The sequence below is a fragment of the Hibiscus syriacus genome, unplaced genomic scaffold (assembly GCF_006381635.1).
Source record: "Hibiscus syriacus cultivar Baekdansim isolate YM2019G1 unplaced genomic scaffold, ASM638163v2 tig00013808_pilon, whole genome shotgun sequence".
Taxonomy (NCBI): domain Eukaryota; kingdom Viridiplantae; phylum Streptophyta; class Magnoliopsida; order Malvales; family Malvaceae; genus Hibiscus; species Hibiscus syriacus.
This window is the reverse complement of record NW_024062310.1, coordinates 432,560-454,811: the sequence shown is the minus strand read 5'-3', so window position 1 is coordinate 454,811 and position 22,252 is coordinate 432,560. Positions and strand designations below refer to the sequence as shown.

General features: G+C 34.9%; 2 protein-coding genes across 2 annotated transcripts; one reads left to right on the top strand and one right to left on the bottom strand.

Moving 5' to 3' along the window:
* The first annotated feature begins 15,620 nt into the window (after positions 1-15,620).
* LOC120206496 (transcription factor KUA1-like) lies at positions 15,621-16,525 on the top strand. The gene is made up of 3 exons (XM_039206130.1): positions 15,621-15,963; positions 16,037-16,245; positions 16,330-16,525. The coding sequence occupies exons 1-3, from the start codon at positions 15,708-15,710 to the stop codon at positions 16,522-16,524; spliced, it is 660 nt and encodes a 219-aa protein (XP_039062061.1). The 5' UTR covers positions 15,621-15,707; the 3' UTR covers position 16,525.
* A 1,852-nt stretch (positions 16,526-18,377) lies between these two features.
* On the bottom strand, positions 18,378-19,594 carry LOC120206497. The gene is made up of 2 exons (XM_039206132.1): positions 19,146-19,594; positions 18,378-18,600 (listed from the first exon to the last, which is right to left on the bottom strand). Exons 1-2 carry the CDS (start codon positions 19,418-19,420, stop codon positions 18,561-18,563), a joined length of 315 nt encoding a protein of 104 aa, XP_039062063.1. The 5' UTR covers positions 19,421-19,594; the 3' UTR covers positions 18,378-18,560.
* Positions 19,595-22,252: the final 2,658 nt, after the last annotated feature.

The following is a 22,252-nucleotide window of genomic DNA, read 5'->3' as shown; positions in this document are numbered from 1 at the left end:
GTCTTTTATACTATATATATATATATAAATAATTTAATTTTTCAAATAAATAAAAACAATTAATAGTTTTAAATAATATTTATAATTTCTTAATTGAAATATAGAAATTTTGTTTGTAGTATAAGATAAAAATTAATTACAAATTAAATAAAAATTAAATTCAGCTTCGATTGAGCATAGAGTTTTCATATTTGTATATTATAAATCATCCAAATATTTAAGTTGTTATTGATTTGGTCGATTTTTCTCTCTGATCTTAAATATACTATGACAAATACTCTTAATTATCTTAATCTCTGAATCTCATTAGCACAAAAAATAATTATTGATTAATTTTAAAATAATATATTAATAATATAACGATTTTTTTAAAAAAATTATATCAGTAACAGACTAATAAGCAAACTCAGTAATCGTCAGTGAATCACGAAACGCGTAGAGACTTCTCTTGAGTCAAAGTGACCAAGACTCCCTTAAGTAGTGAACGACCAAAATAAAACATAATAAATAATATCAGTAACAGACTAATAAGCCTTGGCATAACATTCTAGATTAGAGAATGAGTAAGATAATAGCTAGTGAGAGGATAACCTCACTTTAGTGAGTCTAGCTATGCTAGGGTGAAGCTAGGTTACCATAGTTGGCCTAGTAGGGAATTTACAGTGCGTGAGGCACTTCAGGGGCTAACTAGGGCATGAGGCCTAAACACTCGCGAAGAGTGGGTTAACGATGTCAGTGTTGTGTGTGGTCTTCGAACATTAGATATGCATGTTTTATTATGTTAGTTTAGTGCATCATATATGTTAAAGCTTGGCTTGAAGGCTATGTGAGACTGAGCCAATGCTTCAAATAGGCGGGAATTGTACTGATGCTATGTGACACCGGTTACTAGTAAGGGTGCATTCAAATAATGCACATTATGGTCAGGTTTGCATTCAGATAATGAACAGGAGTATCAGTGTCGCATTTAGATAATGTGTAGCAGTTACATTCATTACGGATAGAAACCCTTCAGAGGCGTACTCATGGTTAGGCCTTTAGAAGAAGACTAAGAGAAGTGCGAGACTTCTACTCTAGTCATAGAACAGTAAAGCCTTAAGTAGGTAGCACTTGATCTAGATCATGTATGTACCTATTACTTAGTACAATGTCTTCATCATGCTTGTGTTTATGAAATTCTTATGTTGTTCTATATTAGCAATTATACTGTTAGGCTTTGTAAGCTCAGCCTTCGGATGTTTTCCGTTACCAGGTTAGTAGCTTGGGTAGTTTGTAGGGTACCGTTGCAGCAGATTTCTAGCACCTCTGACAAAGTACTATATTGTAGCTTTATTGGTCGTATGTATTCATAGAATCTTACTCATGTATTCAGTTTATTAAACTCAGAGTTTGTATTATTTTTGTTTTAAATTATGTATCATGGAGCTCTGGTTTTGTAAAATGTTTTTATAATAGTTAATTATGTTTTAATTATGATACCATTTAATATGTTTGAAAGGAAAATGAACATGTTTTGAAAATCAGGGGTTGCCTTGGTAGCCTAGTGTGACACTTTGGGCCCAATCGGGTTCAGGGTGTTACAACACACGTGTGCGAGAGAGTTGTTTCACCACATTTAATAAGGAAGAGAAAGACTATCTTTTTAGATACATTCCCAAGAGTATTTACCTTCTCTATGTGGGTTATATGCACTACAAAATACGAAAAAATTATTTGAAAAGAGAAAAATGTTTTAAATTTTTTAAAAATCGAGAGAAGAACAATTGTGAGATTAGCTGCTTAAGCACTAGTGAACGTATCTAAAACTAGTACATAGTGATAATAAGTAATTCTTCTTTTAGATAAATGATCGAATCTTGAACTTTCTAATATTAGGGTGAACTCATAGCACACAACTAACCTCTTATCCAACAAAGTCCTCAATACGTCTAGAAAGTGTATATATACATATATGTATATAAGTGTAACACTCTTTCCTCAGGATTCTAGTAAGTGTATTAAAAATACAACCCAATGTTTTTCAGAGAATATGATTAATCTTTCTCACTTACGTAGGTTATTTCATCAAATTTATCTCAACATAAAACACCTAAAATTGAGCTATGAAATAATTTAGAGCTTTTACGATAGCTCATCCTCCCGATAAGTAACGTGGATTTCTTCAAGTTCATATTAAATGAACCACCTACACTATGTGTTAAAAATCATTAAGAATAAATATTAAACATTATTAATTGATGAACTCAATATATTCTTCTCACTAGGAACACCCAAACTCTTGTGTTTGAATTCAGTAAAAGTTTTAAGAAAACTCATCCCCTCTAGCGGTAAGTTCACATAGTCCGTCGCGATTAGGACTACCTACTCAACAATGGGTTGTGAACTTATTAAGAATAGATATTCAGCCAAGATCGATAAATTCATCAAGTCTTATTCACTAAGACCATCAAAAGGTTGGGCTATGAATTTATTAAGAGTAATTAAGTCCATCACGTGTATGTACATTATTCTTCATAAGGATATGTAAGAAAATGTACGCTATGAGTCTTTTCATGGCTTCGTTTGACTACATTGAACTTATATAACTAAGTTGGGTATCCACCATGAATTTTTCAACCAATGAGTTTTAGACCCATCCCCCTCGACGAATCCAGAACCAATTTTTGGCTTAACCCTTTGGTAAGCGGATCAACTAGGTTCATCTCCAACTTCACATACTCTAAAAAAGTACTTCATTTTTGTATTAAATGTCTTACTGATTCATGTCTAAAGAGAATGTGTTTCTTCTTACAATTGTAAGCTTGGTTTTGAGCCACACATATCATAGTTTGTGAATCACACAACAAGAACACCAGAGGAGTCGGTTTTCCCCACAAAGGTATTTATGCTAACAAGTTTCTAAGCCACTCAGCTTTTTGCCCAACTAAGTCAAGATCAATGGACTTTGACTCCATGGTAGAACGAGCGATACAAGTTTGCTTAGTAGACTTCCATAAGATCGCTATGCCACCTAAGGTGAAAATATACCCACTCATATAGTTTACTTCATCATTATCAGTAACCCCTTTAACATTACAATATCTTTCTAAAACTGAAAGATAACCAACAAAATCGAGTTTCTAATACATAGTACCTTTAAGATACTTAAGTTAGCATCTTAGTGCAATCTAGTGTTCACCAATAGGATTATGAGTATATCCACTCAACCTACTCACAATATAGGCAACATCTGGCTGAGTATAGTTCATTAAGAACATAAGGCTTATGATGATTTTAGCATGCTATTATTGGGAAACACAATTTCCTTTATTTTTAAGGAGTCGTATACAAGAGCCATAAGGAGTTCTAACATGTGTTACATTAAAATTGTCAAAAAATTTTAACACATTCTTAGTATAGTAAGTTTGATTTAAAGAAAATCACTTATCGGTTTGGTAACCTTAACTCTTAAGAACATATCAATCTTTCCTAAGTCCATCATCTCAAATTTATTGGACAAGAAATTTTTGGTTTTGTTAATGAAATCGATGTTAGTAATGAATAACAACATGTCATCAACATACAAACATGATGACACAATCAGTCCCAAACATTTTCAAATACACACATGCATTCGCTCCATTTACAATGAAACCAATGCATAAAATAGTTTTGTGAAATTTCTTGTACCACTGCTTTGGAGCTTGTTTAAGGTCATAAAGTGATTTTTTAAGTCTACACACTTTACCTTCTGAACTTCAAAACCTAGTGGTTGCTCCATATAAATCTCATCGTCTAGATCTTCATTCAAAAATGCAGTCTTTACATCCATATGATGTACGTGCAATGATACAAGCACCACACACCTTGCCATTAGGACCAATCACAAGAGGACGGGTCAAGCTACTCAAAGATCAACGGTCATCGTCGACCATCGTATCGGTCGCCGTATTCGATGGCCGTTGGGGTCCAAACTATATCTATCGACTCGTGTGAATCGATTAATATTTCCTAACAAAAGGCTGAGAATGTTCCAACTTTCACTTCATTGATCTCCTCCGTTCGTCGTTAGATATTGTTGGTTTTGAAATATGTTGTTCTCGGGGACATACCATGCCTTCTCACCGTTCAGATTAGCCGACAGAGGTCCAATTATCACAAATGTCATTAGCCGAGAGGTAAGGTTCTCTATTTCTCTATTTTTGATTTTTTACTTTATTTGTTTCGAATATGTTTAGGCTCTTTCTTTTCTATTTTTGTTTCGAAAAGAAGAAAAATGAATAAAAAAGAATGAAAGCAAAAGAATTGCTTCTGAATTTTCTGGGTTGCTATTGCTTTTCCCTTCAATCGAGAGAGTTATTTTTTGAACGAGGGAAGCCAACCTCGATTACATATTGTTGTGGGGTCTTTATAAACCCCATATTACAAAAAAATCAATACAAAATTACATCCTCAATTTTTAACTGTTTCCATCAGTCATCTTTTGCTTGCATGGATTTGATGATGGCCATTGAGTTTGTTTGATGGAGCATCTTCGGAGAAATTAGTTACTGGTGGGACCAGCGGGAAGGAGACCAGCGGGAAGGAGACCAGCTGTGGTTGCTTCGTGTTCATAGAAGCTGGTGAAACTTCTGGGAATGGTGAGTTATAGGCGGCTGCTGCTGCACCCTTGATGAGCTAGGTTTCGGTTGGGTTATATTGGTAGTGTTTTGGTGTCATTTGGGCTTTGTTATTTGGTAGAAGCTTGATGAGCTAGCTCCAAACAATCCATTTTCGAAAATGATATCATTTCCTAATCATTCCCATCATCAAACAATATTTACACATCAATCTCTTATTTTTTAAAAAATTGTCGAATTGCCCGTAGTATATCCTTAGATTTTTACCTCAATCAACACTTCAAAACTTTCTAAACACTTAATCTTCATGACAAAGCTCAAAATAAATTTTTATCTCAAACCCTAAACTTTTCCATAATAGCCAAATAAGTTCCTATAGCTCTAACAACTGATTTTCAACTTCAATCAAATATGGAAATGATAAAACAACATCTAAGCTTTCATAACCCATCGTCAATTCAATTGAATCCTTACACCCAGGTGGCATAAGGGCCTCATCTTCGTACTCGCACGAAATCAATGAGCATGAAAATGAAAGAGCAATGGAAGGATTACAAGATAGAGTGAATCTGCTAAAGAGAGTAAGTCTTGTCCATCTTATGCCCTTGCTGATTCAATTGTGATTCCATATATTGCCGATTAATGAATTAAGAGTGTTTTAGCATTTTATATTTAGGAAATTCCATAATATATACTAATCAAAAACCATGAATAAATGGTACCAAATTGCAGAGAATTTAATAGAAAATAAAATTAGATTTCATAACTAAACCTTAAATCCACCTTAAAAATCTTAAAAATGAAATTTGAAAATGTACCTGTTATGTATGGCTCATAAAAAGTCTCGTTGTGGGGTTACGAATTATGTGGGTTGTGGGTGTGGGGGCGCAGCCCCCGCGGTACGGTACAGGGTTGATTTTGTAATTATGTACCAGGGTTTTCTATTATAAATAGAGATGTAACCTAGACCTAAAAGATCATTGAATAAAACTTCTAGCGCCGCCTAGGCACCGAGGACGTAAGCACATTGCCGAACCTCGTAAAATTCTCGTGTTCTTTCGTTTTCTTTACCCGTTTTCGTCAACAATTGGTATCAGATGTCAGGAGCAAAATTCGAAGTCACGAAATTCGATGGTCAGGGTAACTTCGGATTATGGCAAACGAGGGTGAAGGATCTATTGGCGCAGCAAGGGATCTTGAAGGCTTTGCGACCTACAAAGCCGGCGTCGATGGATGAGGAAGATTGGGAAGAATTGCAGCAGCGAGCGGCAGGAACCATACGATTATGCTTGGCGGACGAGGTCATGTATCACGTCATGCATCTATCGTCTCCAGACGAAATTTGGAGGAAGTTGGAAAGTCAGTTTATGTCCAAATCCTTAACGACAAAACTGTATCTGAAGCAGCGGCTGTATGGGCTGAAGATGCAGGACGATCACGATTTGGCGCAACACGTGAATGTCTTCAATCAAATCGTTTCTGATCTGGCTCGGCTTGATGTGAAAATTGAGGATGAAGACAGAGCGATGATTCTGTTGTGTTCGTTGCCTTCCTCTTACGAACACATGGTGACTACTCTTACATATGGGAAAGTGACTATCAACGTTGAGGAGATTACTGCAGCCTTGTTGGCTCACAACCAGCGGAAACAGAATGCAGGGGAAAGCTCTCAAGCCGATAGCTTATATGTCAAGGGTAATCGAGATCGTGGACGGAAGCCAGAGAAGGCAGGGTCCGGGAAGCGGAATTCCAGATCCAAATCCAGGGATAAGAAGACGATTCACTGTTACAAGTGCAAGGAGGCGGGACATATGAAGCGAGACTGTCCGAAGTTAAAAAGCAGACCGATGAGAAGCGTGATGGCTCATCCAAGTCTGTGAACGTGGTCGAGGATGATACTTCTGATTGCAGTGAGGGTGATATGCTTTCTATTTCAACGACACAATTGACGGATGCTTGGATTCTTGATTCTGGATGTTCTTATCACATCACGCCAAATAGGGAATGGTTTTCGACATACAGGCCGGTTAATTCTGGTTCGGTTTATTTGGGTGATGATCGATGTTGCAATATTGTTGGTATTGGTGATGTCAGAATTAAGATGCACGATGGCTCCGTTCGGACGTTGAGTGGTGTTCGACATATCCCAGACTTGAAGAAGAATTTGATTTCCTTGGGCACTTTGCACAAGAATGGTTTTATCCCTAAGGCTGACGAGGATAGGGAAACCATTCGGATTGTTAAAGGAGCATTGACTGTGATGAAAGGCAAGATGACTGCAGGGAATATCTACAGATTGTTAGGGAGTACCGTTGCAGGTGGAGTTCACTCTGTTGAGTCCTGTGATGATACGACAAAATTGTGGCATATGCGCCTTGCTCATCTTAGTGAACGTGGTATGGCAGAATTACACAAGAGAAACTTGTTGCATGGTGTCAAAAGCTGTAAGCTCGATTTTTGCAAGTATTGTGTTCTTGGTAAACAGACTAAAGTCCGTTTCAAGACTGCGAAGCACACAACTCAAGGGATTCTTGATTATGTGCATTCTGATGTATGGGGCCTTCCACGACATCGTCTTTGGGTGGATCTAGGTACTATGTTACTTTTATTGATGATTTTTCACGGAAAGTTTGGGTGTATTTTTTGAAACAGAAATCTGAAGTTTTTGAGAAGTTCAAGCTGTGGAAAGCTGAGGTAGAAAACCAAACAGGACGAAAAATCAAGTGTTTGCGGTCTGATAATGGTACGGAGTACACAGATTCACGGTTCCTACAATTCTGTAAGGAGCATGGGATTCAGAGGCATTTTACAGTGCGCAAGACACCACAACAGAATGGTGTTGCGGAACGAATGAACAGGTCGTTGAATGAAAGAGCCAGATGTTTGCGGTTGAATGCGGGGCTTCCCAAACACTTCTGGGCTGAGGCTGTTAACATGGCGTGTTACCTTATCAACAGATCGCCAAGGGCATCGCTGGCTGGGAAAGTTACAGAAGAGGTATGGACTGGTCATGATGTTAGTTTTGATAACTTACAGATTTTTGGTTGTCCTGCTTATGTGCATGTACCTGCTGATGAGAGATCCAAACTTGATGCAAAATCGAAGGAGTGCATTTTTCTGGGTTACAAGAAAGGTGTCAAAGGATTCAAGTTCTGGGATCCAGTTGCGAAGAAAGTTGTGATTAGTAGAGATGTCGTTTTTGATGAACAGTCTATGTTGCAGCAGAAGCAAGACACGACAGTGGTAGATTTCGAGCAGTTTCCAGTTGAGAAACCAGAAACTTCTCAACCGACTTCTGGTGGTTCCACTACGGATGATTTGCAGGATTATAGTCTCGCCAGAGACAGGGTGAGACGGACGAATATAAAGCCTCCGAACAGATTGGGTTTTGAAGACTTGGTATCTTTTGCACTTACTGTTAGCAGTGATGATCCAGTTACTTTTCATGATACCGTTACTAGTCAGGAAAACGACAAGTGGATGACAGCCATGGTTGAGGAGATGGAGTCTTTGAATCACAATCGCACATGGGAGTTAGTTCCCCTTCCTGAGGGTAAGAAGCCGATTGGTTGCAAATGGGTGTATAAGAAGAAACCAGCAGTAACAGAAAAAGAGGGGGAGAAGTTCAAGGCTCGTTTGGTAGCGAAGGGTTTTTCACAACAGAAAGGAGTTGATTATGATGAAATCTTTTCTCCTGTGGTCAGGCACACTTCAATCCGAGCAGTACTTGCATTGGTGGCTAGTTGGGATTTGCATTTAGAGCAGATGGATGTTAAAACTGCTTTTTTGCATGGTGATTTAGAGGAGCAGATCTACATGCGGCAACCTGAAGGTTTCACTCAACCTGGAAACGAGCATTTAGTTTGCAGATTGAAGAAATCTTTATACGGGTTAAAACAGTCTCCGAGACAGTGGTATAAACGGTTTGACTCCTATATGATCAAGATTGGCTACAACCGATGTGAGTATGATTGTTGTGTCTATGTTAAGAGCCTTGATGATGGTTCTTTTATTTTTCTATTACTGTATGTTGATGATATGTTGATTGCTGCGAAGAACATGGATGATGTTATCGGTTTGAAAACTTTATTGAGTCAGGAATTTGATATGAAAGATTTAGGTGCTGCAAAGAAAATTCTTGGAATGGAAATTTGCAGGGACAGAGACTCAAGGAAACTGCGGCTATCTCAACGGGGTTATGTTGAGAAAATGCTAGAAAGGTTTGCGATGAGCAGCGCGAAACCAGTTAGCACTCCATTGGCGAATCACTTTAAGCTCTCATCAGAACAGTGCCCTAAGACAGATAAGGAAGCTGAAAATATGGCAAAGGTTCCGTATTCTAATGCTGTTGGCTGCTTGATGTATGCGATGGTATGTACTCGTCCTGATTTAGCTCATGCTGTTAGTCAAGTTTGTAAGTACATGTCTAAACCTGGTAAGCAACATTGGGATGCAGTCAAGTGGATCTTTCGGTACTTAAAGGGTACTGTGGGACATGGAATTGTTTTTGGGAGTCAGCGGGATAATCCTTTGGTTGTAGGATATGTGGATTCAGATTATGCAGGTGACTTGGATAATAGAAGATCTACGACAGGGTATGTGTTTACTCTTGGTGGAGGGCCTATTTGCTGGAAGTCTACTGTTCAATCTGTCGTGGCACTATCTACAACTGAAGCTGAATACATGGCAGCGGCTGAAGCTGCAAAAGAAGCTTTATGGCTTACTGGTTTAGTGAAGGAGTTGGGTGTTCAACAAGGTGGAGTTCAGTTGCTTTGTGATAATCAAAGTGCTATTCACTTGGCTAAGAATCAGGTGTATCGTGCTAGAACTAAACATATTGATGTAAGGTTCCACAAGATCAGAGAGTTGGTTGCATCTGGAGAGGTTTTGTTTCAGAAGGTACATACTGATGAGAATGCCGCTGATATGTTCACCAAGCCAGTTACGACAGACAAGTTCAAGCATTGCTTGGACTTGTTGAATGTTTCGAGTTGTTAAAGAAGCAAGGTAACCCAACCCACATTGAAGTTTCCAAGGGGCAGGATATTCGCCAAGGTGGAGATTTGTTATGTATGGCTCATAAAAAGTCTCGTTGTGGGGTTACGAATTATGTGGGTTGGGGGTGTGGGGGCGCAGCCCCCGCGGTACGGTACAGGGTTGATTTTGTAATTATGTACCAGGGTTTTCTATTATAAATAGAGATGTAACCTAGACCTAAAAGATCATTGAATAAAACTTCTAGCGCCGCCTAGGCACCGAGGACGTAAGCACATTGCCGAACCTCGCAAAATTCTCGTGTTCTTTCGTTTTCTTTACCCGTTTTCGTCAACAGTACCTATTTGTTCTTGGGAGTTCACAACAGCAGCAGCAATTTGAAGAACTCTTGAATTTTCTTTCTAGCCATTTGTCATATATAATAACCAAATGAATTTAAAATTTATTTTAATGTCAAATGACCATTTTATCCTTGAAATTCAATGCTCCTAAATGTGCCATATGTCAAATTCTTTACCCAAGGCCTAAGATTAAAACCATGGAGTTAGTAATTACCAACTTTGTCCTTATAAGTTACCAAAATATTAATCTTACCTTTTTAATCTAATGGTAAGATTTAACATGGAAATCATCTTAAATCCAATGGTCTATATTAAATCTTATCCTTTTAAACATTGGAATGACTTCTTTTCCCTTGCTATATTATTTAGCAAAATTTCCTAAATTTTTGATTGGATACGATTATCCGAATTTCTTTTGAACTTTAACATTTTATAGTTTTAACATCAATTTCATACCAAAAATCCGAGTAACACGAAAACATTATTCTTGAGGGATAAACTATTCATTTACGGGAATAAAATACTTATTTTTGAAAATTAACATTTACTCTCTAAATTTTTCTTAAGTTTATACTTTAGCCATCAAACTTTTATTTTATTCATTTTGGTCACTAATCAAAAATTTGGGTATTACACGCTGTCTCAGAGAGAGTGTGGTGCTTTCTCTGACTTGCAATGCACAATAAAATTCTTTCTAATGCGAATCAGTGCAGAAGAGGCATTGATCACAACCCATCTTGCATAACTTTTAGTGCGGTTGAGGAGTCAACGATACACATTTTCCGCGTACCTGAAGTATGTTGTCCCTTGGAATAGCTTGTTTTCACCCCTTACTTGGAATACTTGAAAGAGGCGAAATGAGCGTATATTCAAGATTTAGTGTGTTAATTCGTTCACCCTTCTTCATCAAAGTCTGCTTGTCGCCAAACAAGCCACCACTGTGTCAAAAGCTCCGAGTGCTCATGTTAACTCTGAAAAGCTGGAAATTCAATAGAGACCGACGCCATGTGATTGGATCTGTCATAATACGGATGTGACAGTGAATAGTTTGAGGAAAGCCTCAGCGGGTGGTATCTTTAAAAATCATGACTGTAATTTTCTGTTGGGATTCTACAAGCAACTTGGTTCGACATCAGTCCTCATCGCTGAGGTATAGGGAATTCTTGAAGGATTAAAGATCTGCTGGAGCAATGGGTTTCAGAAACTACAACTTCATATGGATAGCTCGGATGCTTTTAAATTGGTTACAAATGTCTCCCTCAAAAGCCCTCACTCCTTGGTGCGTGAAATTTGTAGACTATTGGATCAAGTTTAGATTGTTAGTTTCATTCCTATTCGGCGTGAAGCAAACCTGGAAACAGATCTCATCTCCAAGATTAACAACAATAGGCCTGGTCAACTATCCTTGTTCACCTCAACACACGACTCTTTCACTAATATACTCAGCACGGGCATTCTAGGTTCGTCCGTTCTGGACATGCCTGATGTATTTCATTAGGTTCCCTTTAATTTGAAAAACAATTAAGAAGATGGATAAAAATTTAAGTAAAAAAACAATAATTATTTAAAAAAAAACATAATATATTTTATATTTTTGTTCAAACTAAGTGATTTGCATAGTTATACATTATTAACTAAAGTTAAGTTATTGTTAATCCCTATAATATATGATGAACAAAAATTATTAATACATTAAGAGTAAATATAAATGACAAATCTAATTAAGGCTCACTATAATAAGCATTTTTAATGCGGATTAAGAAATTGTAATTGATAAATTAAAGAATTATCAAAGAAAAGAATCTAGAGTGGGTTGCACATATATTGGGCATATCAGGAATCTCAGGATTCCTCATGACATCATAGTTTATCTCATGCATTGCAACTGCATGACGATATTGAGGCATCTGAGGGTGCGAACTTTCTGCTTGCATGGATGTTGGTGGATGTGCCCAAACTGGCGGAGAATTCTGCATTACTTGGCCACGACAAACGGTTGCCTCCTATACATCACCCTCTATGTCAGAGGCTTGTCCTTCTTAAGCAGCCTCGACAATATTAGATTCATCGATTATTGGTGTGTCATTGTCCATCGTAAGCGGAACAAAAGTTTCAATGTCCTCGCTAGAATCAGCAAGGATTTCATCGAATCCCCCGACGAGGTTATTTACATCTTCTGATGGTCCTGCTTCTGTAATCACTAGTGCAACAGTTGAGGAAGTAGGAACATCTGCAGTTTCGGCAATAATCTTAATCATCTAATTACCAGAAGATTGATAAAGATCAACCATAACAACTACATCGTCATCGTCATCGAGTACGATTGCTCCATATTTCAACAGAGTCTCTGAAATGATGTTTCGATATCTCAAACTTCAAACAAAAGCTCTGATTTTGTTTTCGATTTTCATCTTCATTTGCCCATGAGTTACATTTTCCGGAAACATCATGTTCACGAGACTCTGTGACATGAACTGAACACCATCTTCAACTTCAACAATTTGGCCGATGGACGACTGCGAAAAACTTGTTTGCCATAGCTTCAGAGAGAGATTGGTTTTTCGCTTGTTCAAAACAATTGCAACAAAATAACAAGGATTGTGAAGATTCATCAGAAGTGAGCCAATTTAAAATAAATAAGACACCTCATTAATTACAATACAATACCTCTCTAGTGAAATGTCATCTCAATTTTCAATCTTTCAGCTACTTTTCAGAGGTCATTTATTACAACAATAATGCACCATTTCAACTACTTTTCAGAGGCCATTTAATGCAGAATTCCAACAACTATTCAGAAAATGGGTGAAAATAGTGTTGCATTATCATCTTCAACTTCTCAATGATATATCACTCAAATCAGAAAACTTTTTAGTGTTGAATTATCACTTCAAGTCATAAAAAACGTGTATTTTAACCAGGCCAAATTATGCACCGTTTTAGCTACATTTCAGAGGTCATTTATTGTAGCAATAATGCACCGTTTCAGCTACTTTTCAGAGGTCATTATTACAACAATAATGCATTGTTTCATCTATTTTTCAGATGTCATTTATTACAGCAATAATGCACTGTTTCATTTACTTTTCAGAGGTCATTTAATGCAAAATTCAAGCAACTGTTCAGAAAACGGGTGAAATAGTGGTGCATTAACATCTTCAACAATTATTAATATATGTGAGTTGAAAGCCATTTAATTCTGATATTGAAGTAAAAAAAAACTATAACACCTTCAATCTTTCACTTCCAAAGCTTTAGTTTTTTTTCAAACATGTCAATTCTTTGTTCAACTATTTTTACGATTGCAAATCTAGAACCATGTGTTTCCCAAAAACTATCCAACCACACAAGTTGAAGTCCAGTATATAAACAATAGTTCTACTCGGAAGTTGTAGAAGAGTATCTTCCACATATTATAAATTTCCAGTATCATATACGATGTTTCATCTAAGCGGTGATGTAGACCTTGTTGGCATGATTGAGACATATTTTCTATCACTATTGATTTGTTTGTAGAGTTCGATGATCTCGACCTTGCTCGTACCATTGAGGATATTGATTCCAGCTCGAATATCCCACCAACTCAGACAAATGACCAAGAAAAAAAAAAACATAGATGATGGAGACCCAGAAGCATGGTTCCAATTTGTATGTGAACGACAACAGTAAAAGAATGGGAAATTGAAGAACTTAATCTTACTTCTGACGAGTCTACTGATTACGAAGATTAAAACTTCTTAATCAATACTACTATGTTAATGATTTTATTTAATATTTATGGTGTTCATAAGATTAGTCCTATTTACGTCCTCATGTTAATGTACTAAGTTTGTAGTTTTTTTCTTTTCAACATAATCTACCATATTTTAGAGAGCAAAAAAAATATTTTTTTTAAAAAAAATTCACTTCATAATCTTGAATTTTTTTTAATGGAATTCGTCACCTCGAGGTGACGAGTTCCAAAAAGGAAATATTAAAATATTAGGCCGGAAATAAAAAAATTATATCCCATGGAACTCGTCACTTATACTATAGAAAATGTCGTATATCCCAAAATAATTTTTGGGGTGCCTTATTGGGCCAAATAATCCGCCCACATACCGTATTGGGCAAAAAAAACATAAGAGTAACAGGTTTTGAGTTGAAGATCCAAAAACCATTCACCAAATGAGCAAAGTAATTTAAAAAATAAAATTTTCCAACGTGTCTTCCTCCTATTCGTCTTGTATATAAGACTTAGAATAGATGAGGCCATGCATCGTTAATGGAATCGGAATCAGCCAACCTGTTATGTTTTTTTAACTCTTAAATATATAATTAGTATTTGAATACTATTTTTCTAAAATAGTATTTAAAATTTTTTTGTTCTTAAATTAATTTATGAATTAGACAATTTCTTGAAGTTGGTATCTAAAGAATTTTCACTCTCAAGTTAATATTCAAACTTTAATTTCATTGATTATTCTCATACTTCTAATAACTTTTATAAATTTAATCAAGGAAGGCTATTTGAATTTAAATCCAACTAGCTTACTTATTTATACACCCTGAGTACGAATATAATGTTTGTTTCAATAAAAAATATTCAAACACCCGTAAATCTTAGTTCTATATTACTCGACTTTCTATTTTTTTTCGATCCATCTAAATATGTTTTTATATCGATGTAGTTTTCGGACATGTTTTCCTCTCCAAATTCCCATAAATCTATTAACTTTTTTCTCATTTCTTTCTCCCTTTTTTTTACGACCGTTAACGATGGTCTTATTTTGCAATGCATGTAACCCCGTTTCTATTTCGCCATTTTCTACTTTTCTTTAGGTGCTTCTCATGTGAGATTATTATATGATTGTTGGGAATAAATCAATGTCATCGAACGTTGGTAATTTATTTATTTTTATTTTGAACAGAGAATTGTAATGAGAGAGAAAAATTTGTTAATAGATGGTTTTATACGAGAGAAATTGATCATAATGAAGGAGATTTAATGTAAATTATAGAATGTTCTGACTCCTTTATTAATCTAGATCAAGAATATTTATAATAACTTTAATTAATGGTGTGAAACAGAATAATTATGACTATTTACGGGTTAGTATACCAGATAGATATGATCATCAAATCTTGAATTTACTATGATAAGTCACTTAAACTTACCATAAGTCTTATTTATGTATCTAGGTTCACTTAAAAATCTATGCTTAGAGAATATGAACTCGTTGAAGACTCTAGCAAGTAAAGAGATCTATTTGGGAATTTATCTTAACAGAAAATCGACCATTTTTTAAGGTTATTTTTTTAAAGATATGACCTTAATTATATTTTATTAAAAACTAATAAGATTAATAACCTCACCAACTAGCTAAAGTGTACGGTCTTTTTATTTGACTTACTTGAGTTCTATTTTTACAAGACATATGATTTAATTTTAAATTATTCATCATTTGTACACATGATAGCTAGATAAATCTAGTTTATCTAAAAAGGCGTCGTAGCTTGATTAGTAATCAATGTAAATGCTTTCAACACTCGATAATCCGCTGTCTTAAAGATTTGATATGAAACTACAAAATAACACTTGGCCATGTGATAGAGGGATTACGCAGGCACATTTGACGGTCCAGATTAATCTAGGAAACGTTTAACATCAACGACAATCCCCACCATGTCTTTGAAACACTCTCTTTTTCCTCTATATTTATTCTCCATTCCCCGTTTCACTTGAAACCGAAAGAAAGGGCGAGTCAGGTTCACGAACACAGGAAAAAAGAAGATGTTTTATAGCTGTTCTCATAGTGGAAACAACGGCCACCACCCCGAAACAAGCGGAAAGGTCGCCGTCGACGGAAACAGCATCATGTTGTTCGGTGTCCGACTGACGGAAGGATCGTTCAGAAAAAGTGTTAGCATGAACAATCTTTCTCAGTTCGACGACGAGGAGCAGCAGCCTCCGGATTGTTCCAACGCCACCGGCTATACTTCCGACGACGTAGTTCACGCCTCCGGAAGAAGTCGTCAACGCAAGAGAGGTACAGTTTCATCACAAACCATGTCATTTGAACTGATTTTGTTTTGCCGGTTGAATCCGATTAATATATGTAGGTGTTCCATGGACTGAGGAGGAGCATGGATTATTCTTAGTGGGGTTGAAGAAAGTAGGTAAAGGAGATTGGAGAGGCATTTCCAGACACTTCGTGAAGACACGTACGCCGACACAGGTCGCAAGTCATGCTCAGAAGTATTTTATCCGGCAAAATAACAAGAATCACAGGCGCCGCCGATCCAGTCTCTTTGATATAACAAATCATTTGGTACGAACAAATATAATCTTCATGTTCTACTTCCCTCAATTATTACCGTCTGTAATAATCACTTCCCTTTCCTCAAATCCCCAGTTCACAAACACAACCATATCGGAAGAAGAAGTAGCAATAATCCGCCAAGAAAACGTTTCGTCGCCACCGCTGCCACTGAGTCACACGCTGAAACTCTCTATACCGTCGTCGACTTCGGAAGCAGAAGCTCGGTTGTCTACTTTTCAGGCCATGTCCAGCGGAGACAGCAACGGCGGCATAATCAGCGTTGCTTGAAAGGAAAAAAGAAAAGAAAAGAATATATTATAGTATTATACAATATAATTGTAGATTAAGTAAACATGATTGCTTTATTAATTGTAGATTAAGAGGATGGGATTAGGTGATTTGATGGAACGTATTTGTGCACGTGTTCTAATTTAGAGGAGATATGGTGGTGGGAGTGTAATCTAAAGCAAGTGGGGTGTCATTGTATTCGAATTTGTGGGTGCTGGTCACCAGCCACTGCCTACACTTTTTAACATCTCTCTTTTATATTTTCGCTTTTGTGGTTTATAATAAGTGATTGCTATGAAATTTAATGCTTTTTCACCCTTTGCATTCTAAATAAAATCTTGTTTGGGTTTGTGCGATGGAACATGAAAACGATATTAAAAATATGTAATTTTTTTAGTTTTTATACTATGTAATTGAATTTTAGTTATATACACACTAATTATGATCTATTGAAATTATACAAATTTTTTAAATTTTATATGTTTTTAAATCATTGAATGAATGAAAATAAATAACCGAGATTAATATTAAAAAAATATGATAATTTTACGAAAAAAATCACATTTATAACTCAATTATTTGGTAACTATACTGATTAAAACAAATCAATCCAAAGCCAAATGCCAATTCCAAACAATATATGTCTCCACTATCAAATTCCACCAAATATTGTTCCTTGATCTTACCTGTTACTTTTTCTATATTTATTTATTTATTATTTGTAAGGGTTTGTATTTTATCAACTAATTAATAAAATAATTAGTCTTTTAACATACAAAAGGGTAGCTTGATGCTTGATATCTTTCTCTGCTAGATGCTTTTGATGAGTATATTTTAGGCATGGTTTTCAGAATCGGATCGGTTAGCGAACCGGTCATGCTATCGGTTCATTGGTTCAACCTGTTGAACCGGTCCGACCGGTCGGAAGAACCGGACGGCGTCATAATTATTTAAAAAATTAAATAAAAATACAAAAAATATTTAATAAAAAATAATTTTTTATATCACAAGTCATATTTAAAGCAAGTCATAACATATATAAGTTAAAAACCATAAAATCAAGTGAAACAAAATGATTCAAATTAACTACAACATAATATTTAAGGTAAAAAATATTAAATAATAAATATAATTATATAACTATAATTAAAAAAATAAATTTTGGGTTAAAAAAAGCATAACAAAATGATATTGTTTGGTTTAATTTTTTTTTTAAAAATAATCCCACATGGCTAAGAAACATAGAAGAGCATCCCAAAAGTCTAAAGAGTAAAAATACGAGAACAAAACAATCTCACATTGCTAAGAAACATAGAAGCGCATCACAACTAACTTCTATAAATAATAGAGGTAATTTGGCATTCAAAATCATGGAGCCTTTTGGTGAGCATTGAGTGAACTATTCTTTCACTTCAATCAAGCTCGAATTTTAGGCTTCAATCGAGCTTCTAATTTTTTTTTGAGTTCAAGGCTTTTTGAGTTCAAGTTTCAATATTATATTTCGAGTTTGAGTTGAACTTGATAATTTTTAGCTTGTGAGTTTGAGTTGAGTTGAGCTTACTTTTAAAGTTTTCAAGTTCGAGTCGAGCTCAGCAATACTCGAGTTCGACTTGGCTCGTTTAACAAACGACGTTGTTTGGTTTAATTTTTTAAAAAAAAACAAAAATCCCGGTTTTTCCCGGTTTTTTTTCGGTTTTCAGCCGGTCTAGTTCGAACGGTTCAACGGTTCTGGCCGGTTCACTAATAGCGGTTCAACCGGTTTAGATTGAACCGGACTAAGCAACGGTTCTCGGTTAAACCGATTGAACCGACCGGTCCGGTTTTCAAAACAGAGATTTTAGGTTAACTCCTCTCTCCCAATAAAGAACTACATGCATGCATGAAGGCTTAATTGGATGGTCAAAACATTTCAAATATTTATTGTCCCACCTCCAAAATATTACAAGCAAGATATATGCCACATATGCTGGCTTTTCTCATCGTCGTCTTCTACCACTTCGGCTGATTCGGAGCTTCCGGCGGCCATACTTTGATGCCTATGCTTGTCTTGGCGGTTGTCTCGAGTTTCTGGCTCTCCTGTTTAAAAGGGAAAAATTGAAAAGAAAAGAAAACAAGTAACTGCAATTTGCTTGATCGGAACATGGTCAGCTTTTAGTTCTATATATAGATTTGCTTTGCTTTGTAACTGCACAATTTCGAAAAAGAAAAAGAGAAGGCGTTTGCAGATTTGTATTACAAACTAATGAAAAGAAGAGAAAGAAAGGTGCCAAGAAAAGGGTTTTTTAGTAATTACACAAGGCTTTGTGAATGCAATACGCTAATGGCAATTCGCTTTGGATAAGCAAAGATTGAGAGATGGAATAAAGGGAAGAGGCAGGCTTTATTGTTTTTCTTCTTCTGTTGCAAGTGGGTAATGTAAGAGACTAAAACACAATGGACCACATGTACAGTAGGGCTCAATGTAAAAGTTAAATGAAAAGGAAGAAGGAACTAACAGCAAAAGGCATGCAATTACTATTTGATTTATCAACCTTATGGGATTATACACCATCAATACATCAAATATTAGACGTAATCTAAAAAAAACACTCTCAATCTGAAAAAGAACATAAGAAGCAGACCTGTTATGAATAGGATCATGTCCTTTAGGAACTCTTCTTTTGCTCATGTAGTTGAGATCCATCCGTTGATGCACCACACTCGACTTCCCTTTGCCTACTTCCTCTTCCCGCTGTAGCTGCAGCTTTCCCTTCCACGACCATGACTCGTCAACATTTCTTAAAGTTGTCTTGTTTCCTTGATCACTTTGCAGCGTCCCAACAAAGATGACCCCCAAGATCATCAGTGTCCCGAATAAGGCTTTAAACGACAAAGAACAATTATTACAGCCGCCCATGGTTCTATTTCTAGAACATCGAGGAGGGAAGAAAGAACAAACGGTGATTGCTGAGTATGTAAGTATGGTTTATTAGAGAGGGAAAAAAAGAGGAGGTAAAGGCAAGGAGGCTGTTTTTCATTCCCCCTTCCCTTTTACTTTGTGGTTAAGTATTGTTCCCCCCCCCCCCCTATAGAGGGGAGATTCTGTGTTACTTTTGTGAAAGAGAGAGTTTGAGACGCTTGCTTTGAGTTTCATGCATGCCTTACGTACGAGAAGAACAAAGTATAATACTTTTGATGATCCATGGGAGTTACCAAGCTTGAAAGGTATATATATACGGTGCTAAAGATTTAAGTAGCGTACTATTAAAAAATAATAAATTTCTAATAATATTTAGATTATTAAAATTTATCCTTAATCACATTAATTATCTTTAAGTTTACTTATATGACAACATTTAATGGACTAAAACCTACAAAATAATTTACAATCTATCACCCGGTTCAGGACTTCAGGTTCTATCACTCTCAATGACAGAAAATCATTCGCTAAAATTAAAGAGACCATTCAAGTCCATAAGATATCAGTCTGCGAGACTTGCACTAAGAAAATCATTCATGTTTAAAATCACATTTACAACAATTTTAAGTGTACCCTTTGACCGAATTTGATTATATTCCAAATTTAGAAAAGCCTTTTTGCATTTAGGAAAACTTATTATTCAAAGTCTGACAAATAGAATTTCCCATCTGTCTCCAAAATTTTCCTTTATAAAATTCGATTCAAAATTGTTTTTTATTGGAAAATTTGATTTATTTATACCCGTATGTTATGTTCTTACCTTTTCCAGCGTCGTATGAGAATTTGGGGTGAGTAAACCTCGACTTGATTAAAAAAATTGATTTTTTTTCAATTTTGAGTTATTTAAGTTGATTTATTCGAGTCAATTCGAATTATAAAATATGTTTTTGAGTTCGAGTCAAATTGAAATTTTGAATTTTCGAGTTACTCGAAAAACCAAAATTTTGACCCAATACTTTGACAGCTTTATGATTTAGTCCCTGATTTCATTATTTATTCAATTCCTCATTCATTTTTAAGTCCATTTTTACTAAATTTGAACCGCATACTCCTAAACCATAGTAGAGTACATGTGTACTTTCAATTCCTCTTTTTGATAACAAATTTTATATTTTTCAATTTATTCCTTCATTTTTTCATAATCTCCTTATTTCTTCAATTTGTCATTTATTTTAAGTCATTTTTTAGCAAATTTGAGTCACATGCTCCTAAACCATAGTAGAATACATGTGTACTTTCAATTCCTCTTTTTGATAACAATTTTTTTATTTTCATTTTAGTCCTTCAATTTTTCGTAATCTCCTTATTTATTCAATTCGTCATTTATTTTAAGTCTTTTTTTTACCAAATTTAAGCCACATGCTCCTAAATCATAGTAAAATACATGTGTACTTTCAATTCCTCTTTTTGATAACACATTTTTTATTTTTCTATTCAGTCATTCATTTTTTTCATAATATCCTTATTCCTTTAATTTGTGATTTATTTTAAGCCACTTTTTTTTTTTACCAAATTTGAACCACAAGCTCATATACCACAATAGAATACCTATGTATTTTTTTAACTAAAGATATACTATCTTTTTTATTTAGTCCCTAAACTTTGCATTTTACTCAATTTGGTCTTTTGACTACAATTGTTTGCAAATTCTTTCTTCTCATCAATTCCTTGACTCATTTGTACTCTCATCAATATTTTACCCTCCAAATACTTTCTTTAAAATATAATATTATGGATATATTTCGTAATTTTAGATTGTATTTGATATATTAAATAACATTATAATATGAAAGAATAATATATATATATATATATATATATATATATATATATATATTATAGTTAGTGTCGTAACCGTCTTTCGGTTGGGCCCCGAAATTGGGCTTCGACTTGAAAAATGTGGATTGGAGTCGCCACCGACCATTTTAAAACGAATTTAGGTGGGTCGGACACCATCTTACATGATATGCGTTTTTACCAGAAATGTGTCGGGTTCGGGAGTCGGTTACGGTCAAGGAAGGATTAGCACCCTTGAACCGCCCTTTCGGTACCAATTAATTTGCCGGTTGTCTTAGTTGCGAAAATTCGAAATTAAAATTAAAATTTAACAGACCCGATTTAAATTACTTACAATTGATTGATTTGAATACCCTTAAAAGATAAAAACGTTTGACTCGTAGCGGAGTATAAAATCGAATTAGGATAGCAAGTGTGCAAACGTGAGAATAATAAATAAAACAAGAAAAAATAGAAAATAACAAAACACGTAAAAAAAATAAACAAAATGAATAAAATGTTAAAAAGCAAAGACACAGATAAAGGGAAAATATTAATGGAGTAAAAAAAATAAAAAAGGTAAAAGAAATTAAAAATGAATAAAAATAATGTGTACATATAAAGTAGTATTTACTAAAACAAATAAAAATAATAAATATATAATATTAAATAAAATAAATAAAAAATAAAGATATACATGATATTAAAAAAATAATAGAAAAAATAAATAAAGTAAAATATATATATAAATAAATAAAAATAAAAATAGAATATTAAGAAAAAATATATATAAAAACGTATAAAATAGAATATTAAAAAATATATATATACACATAGTAAATGGAGAAAAATTAATACATCTATACATATATATATATAATGATATAAGATATATATAATGAAAATAATACAATATAAATAAAAAAGGGAATATAATAAATAAATAAAAAATATAATTAAAAATATATATATAGGGGACGTAATTAATATAAA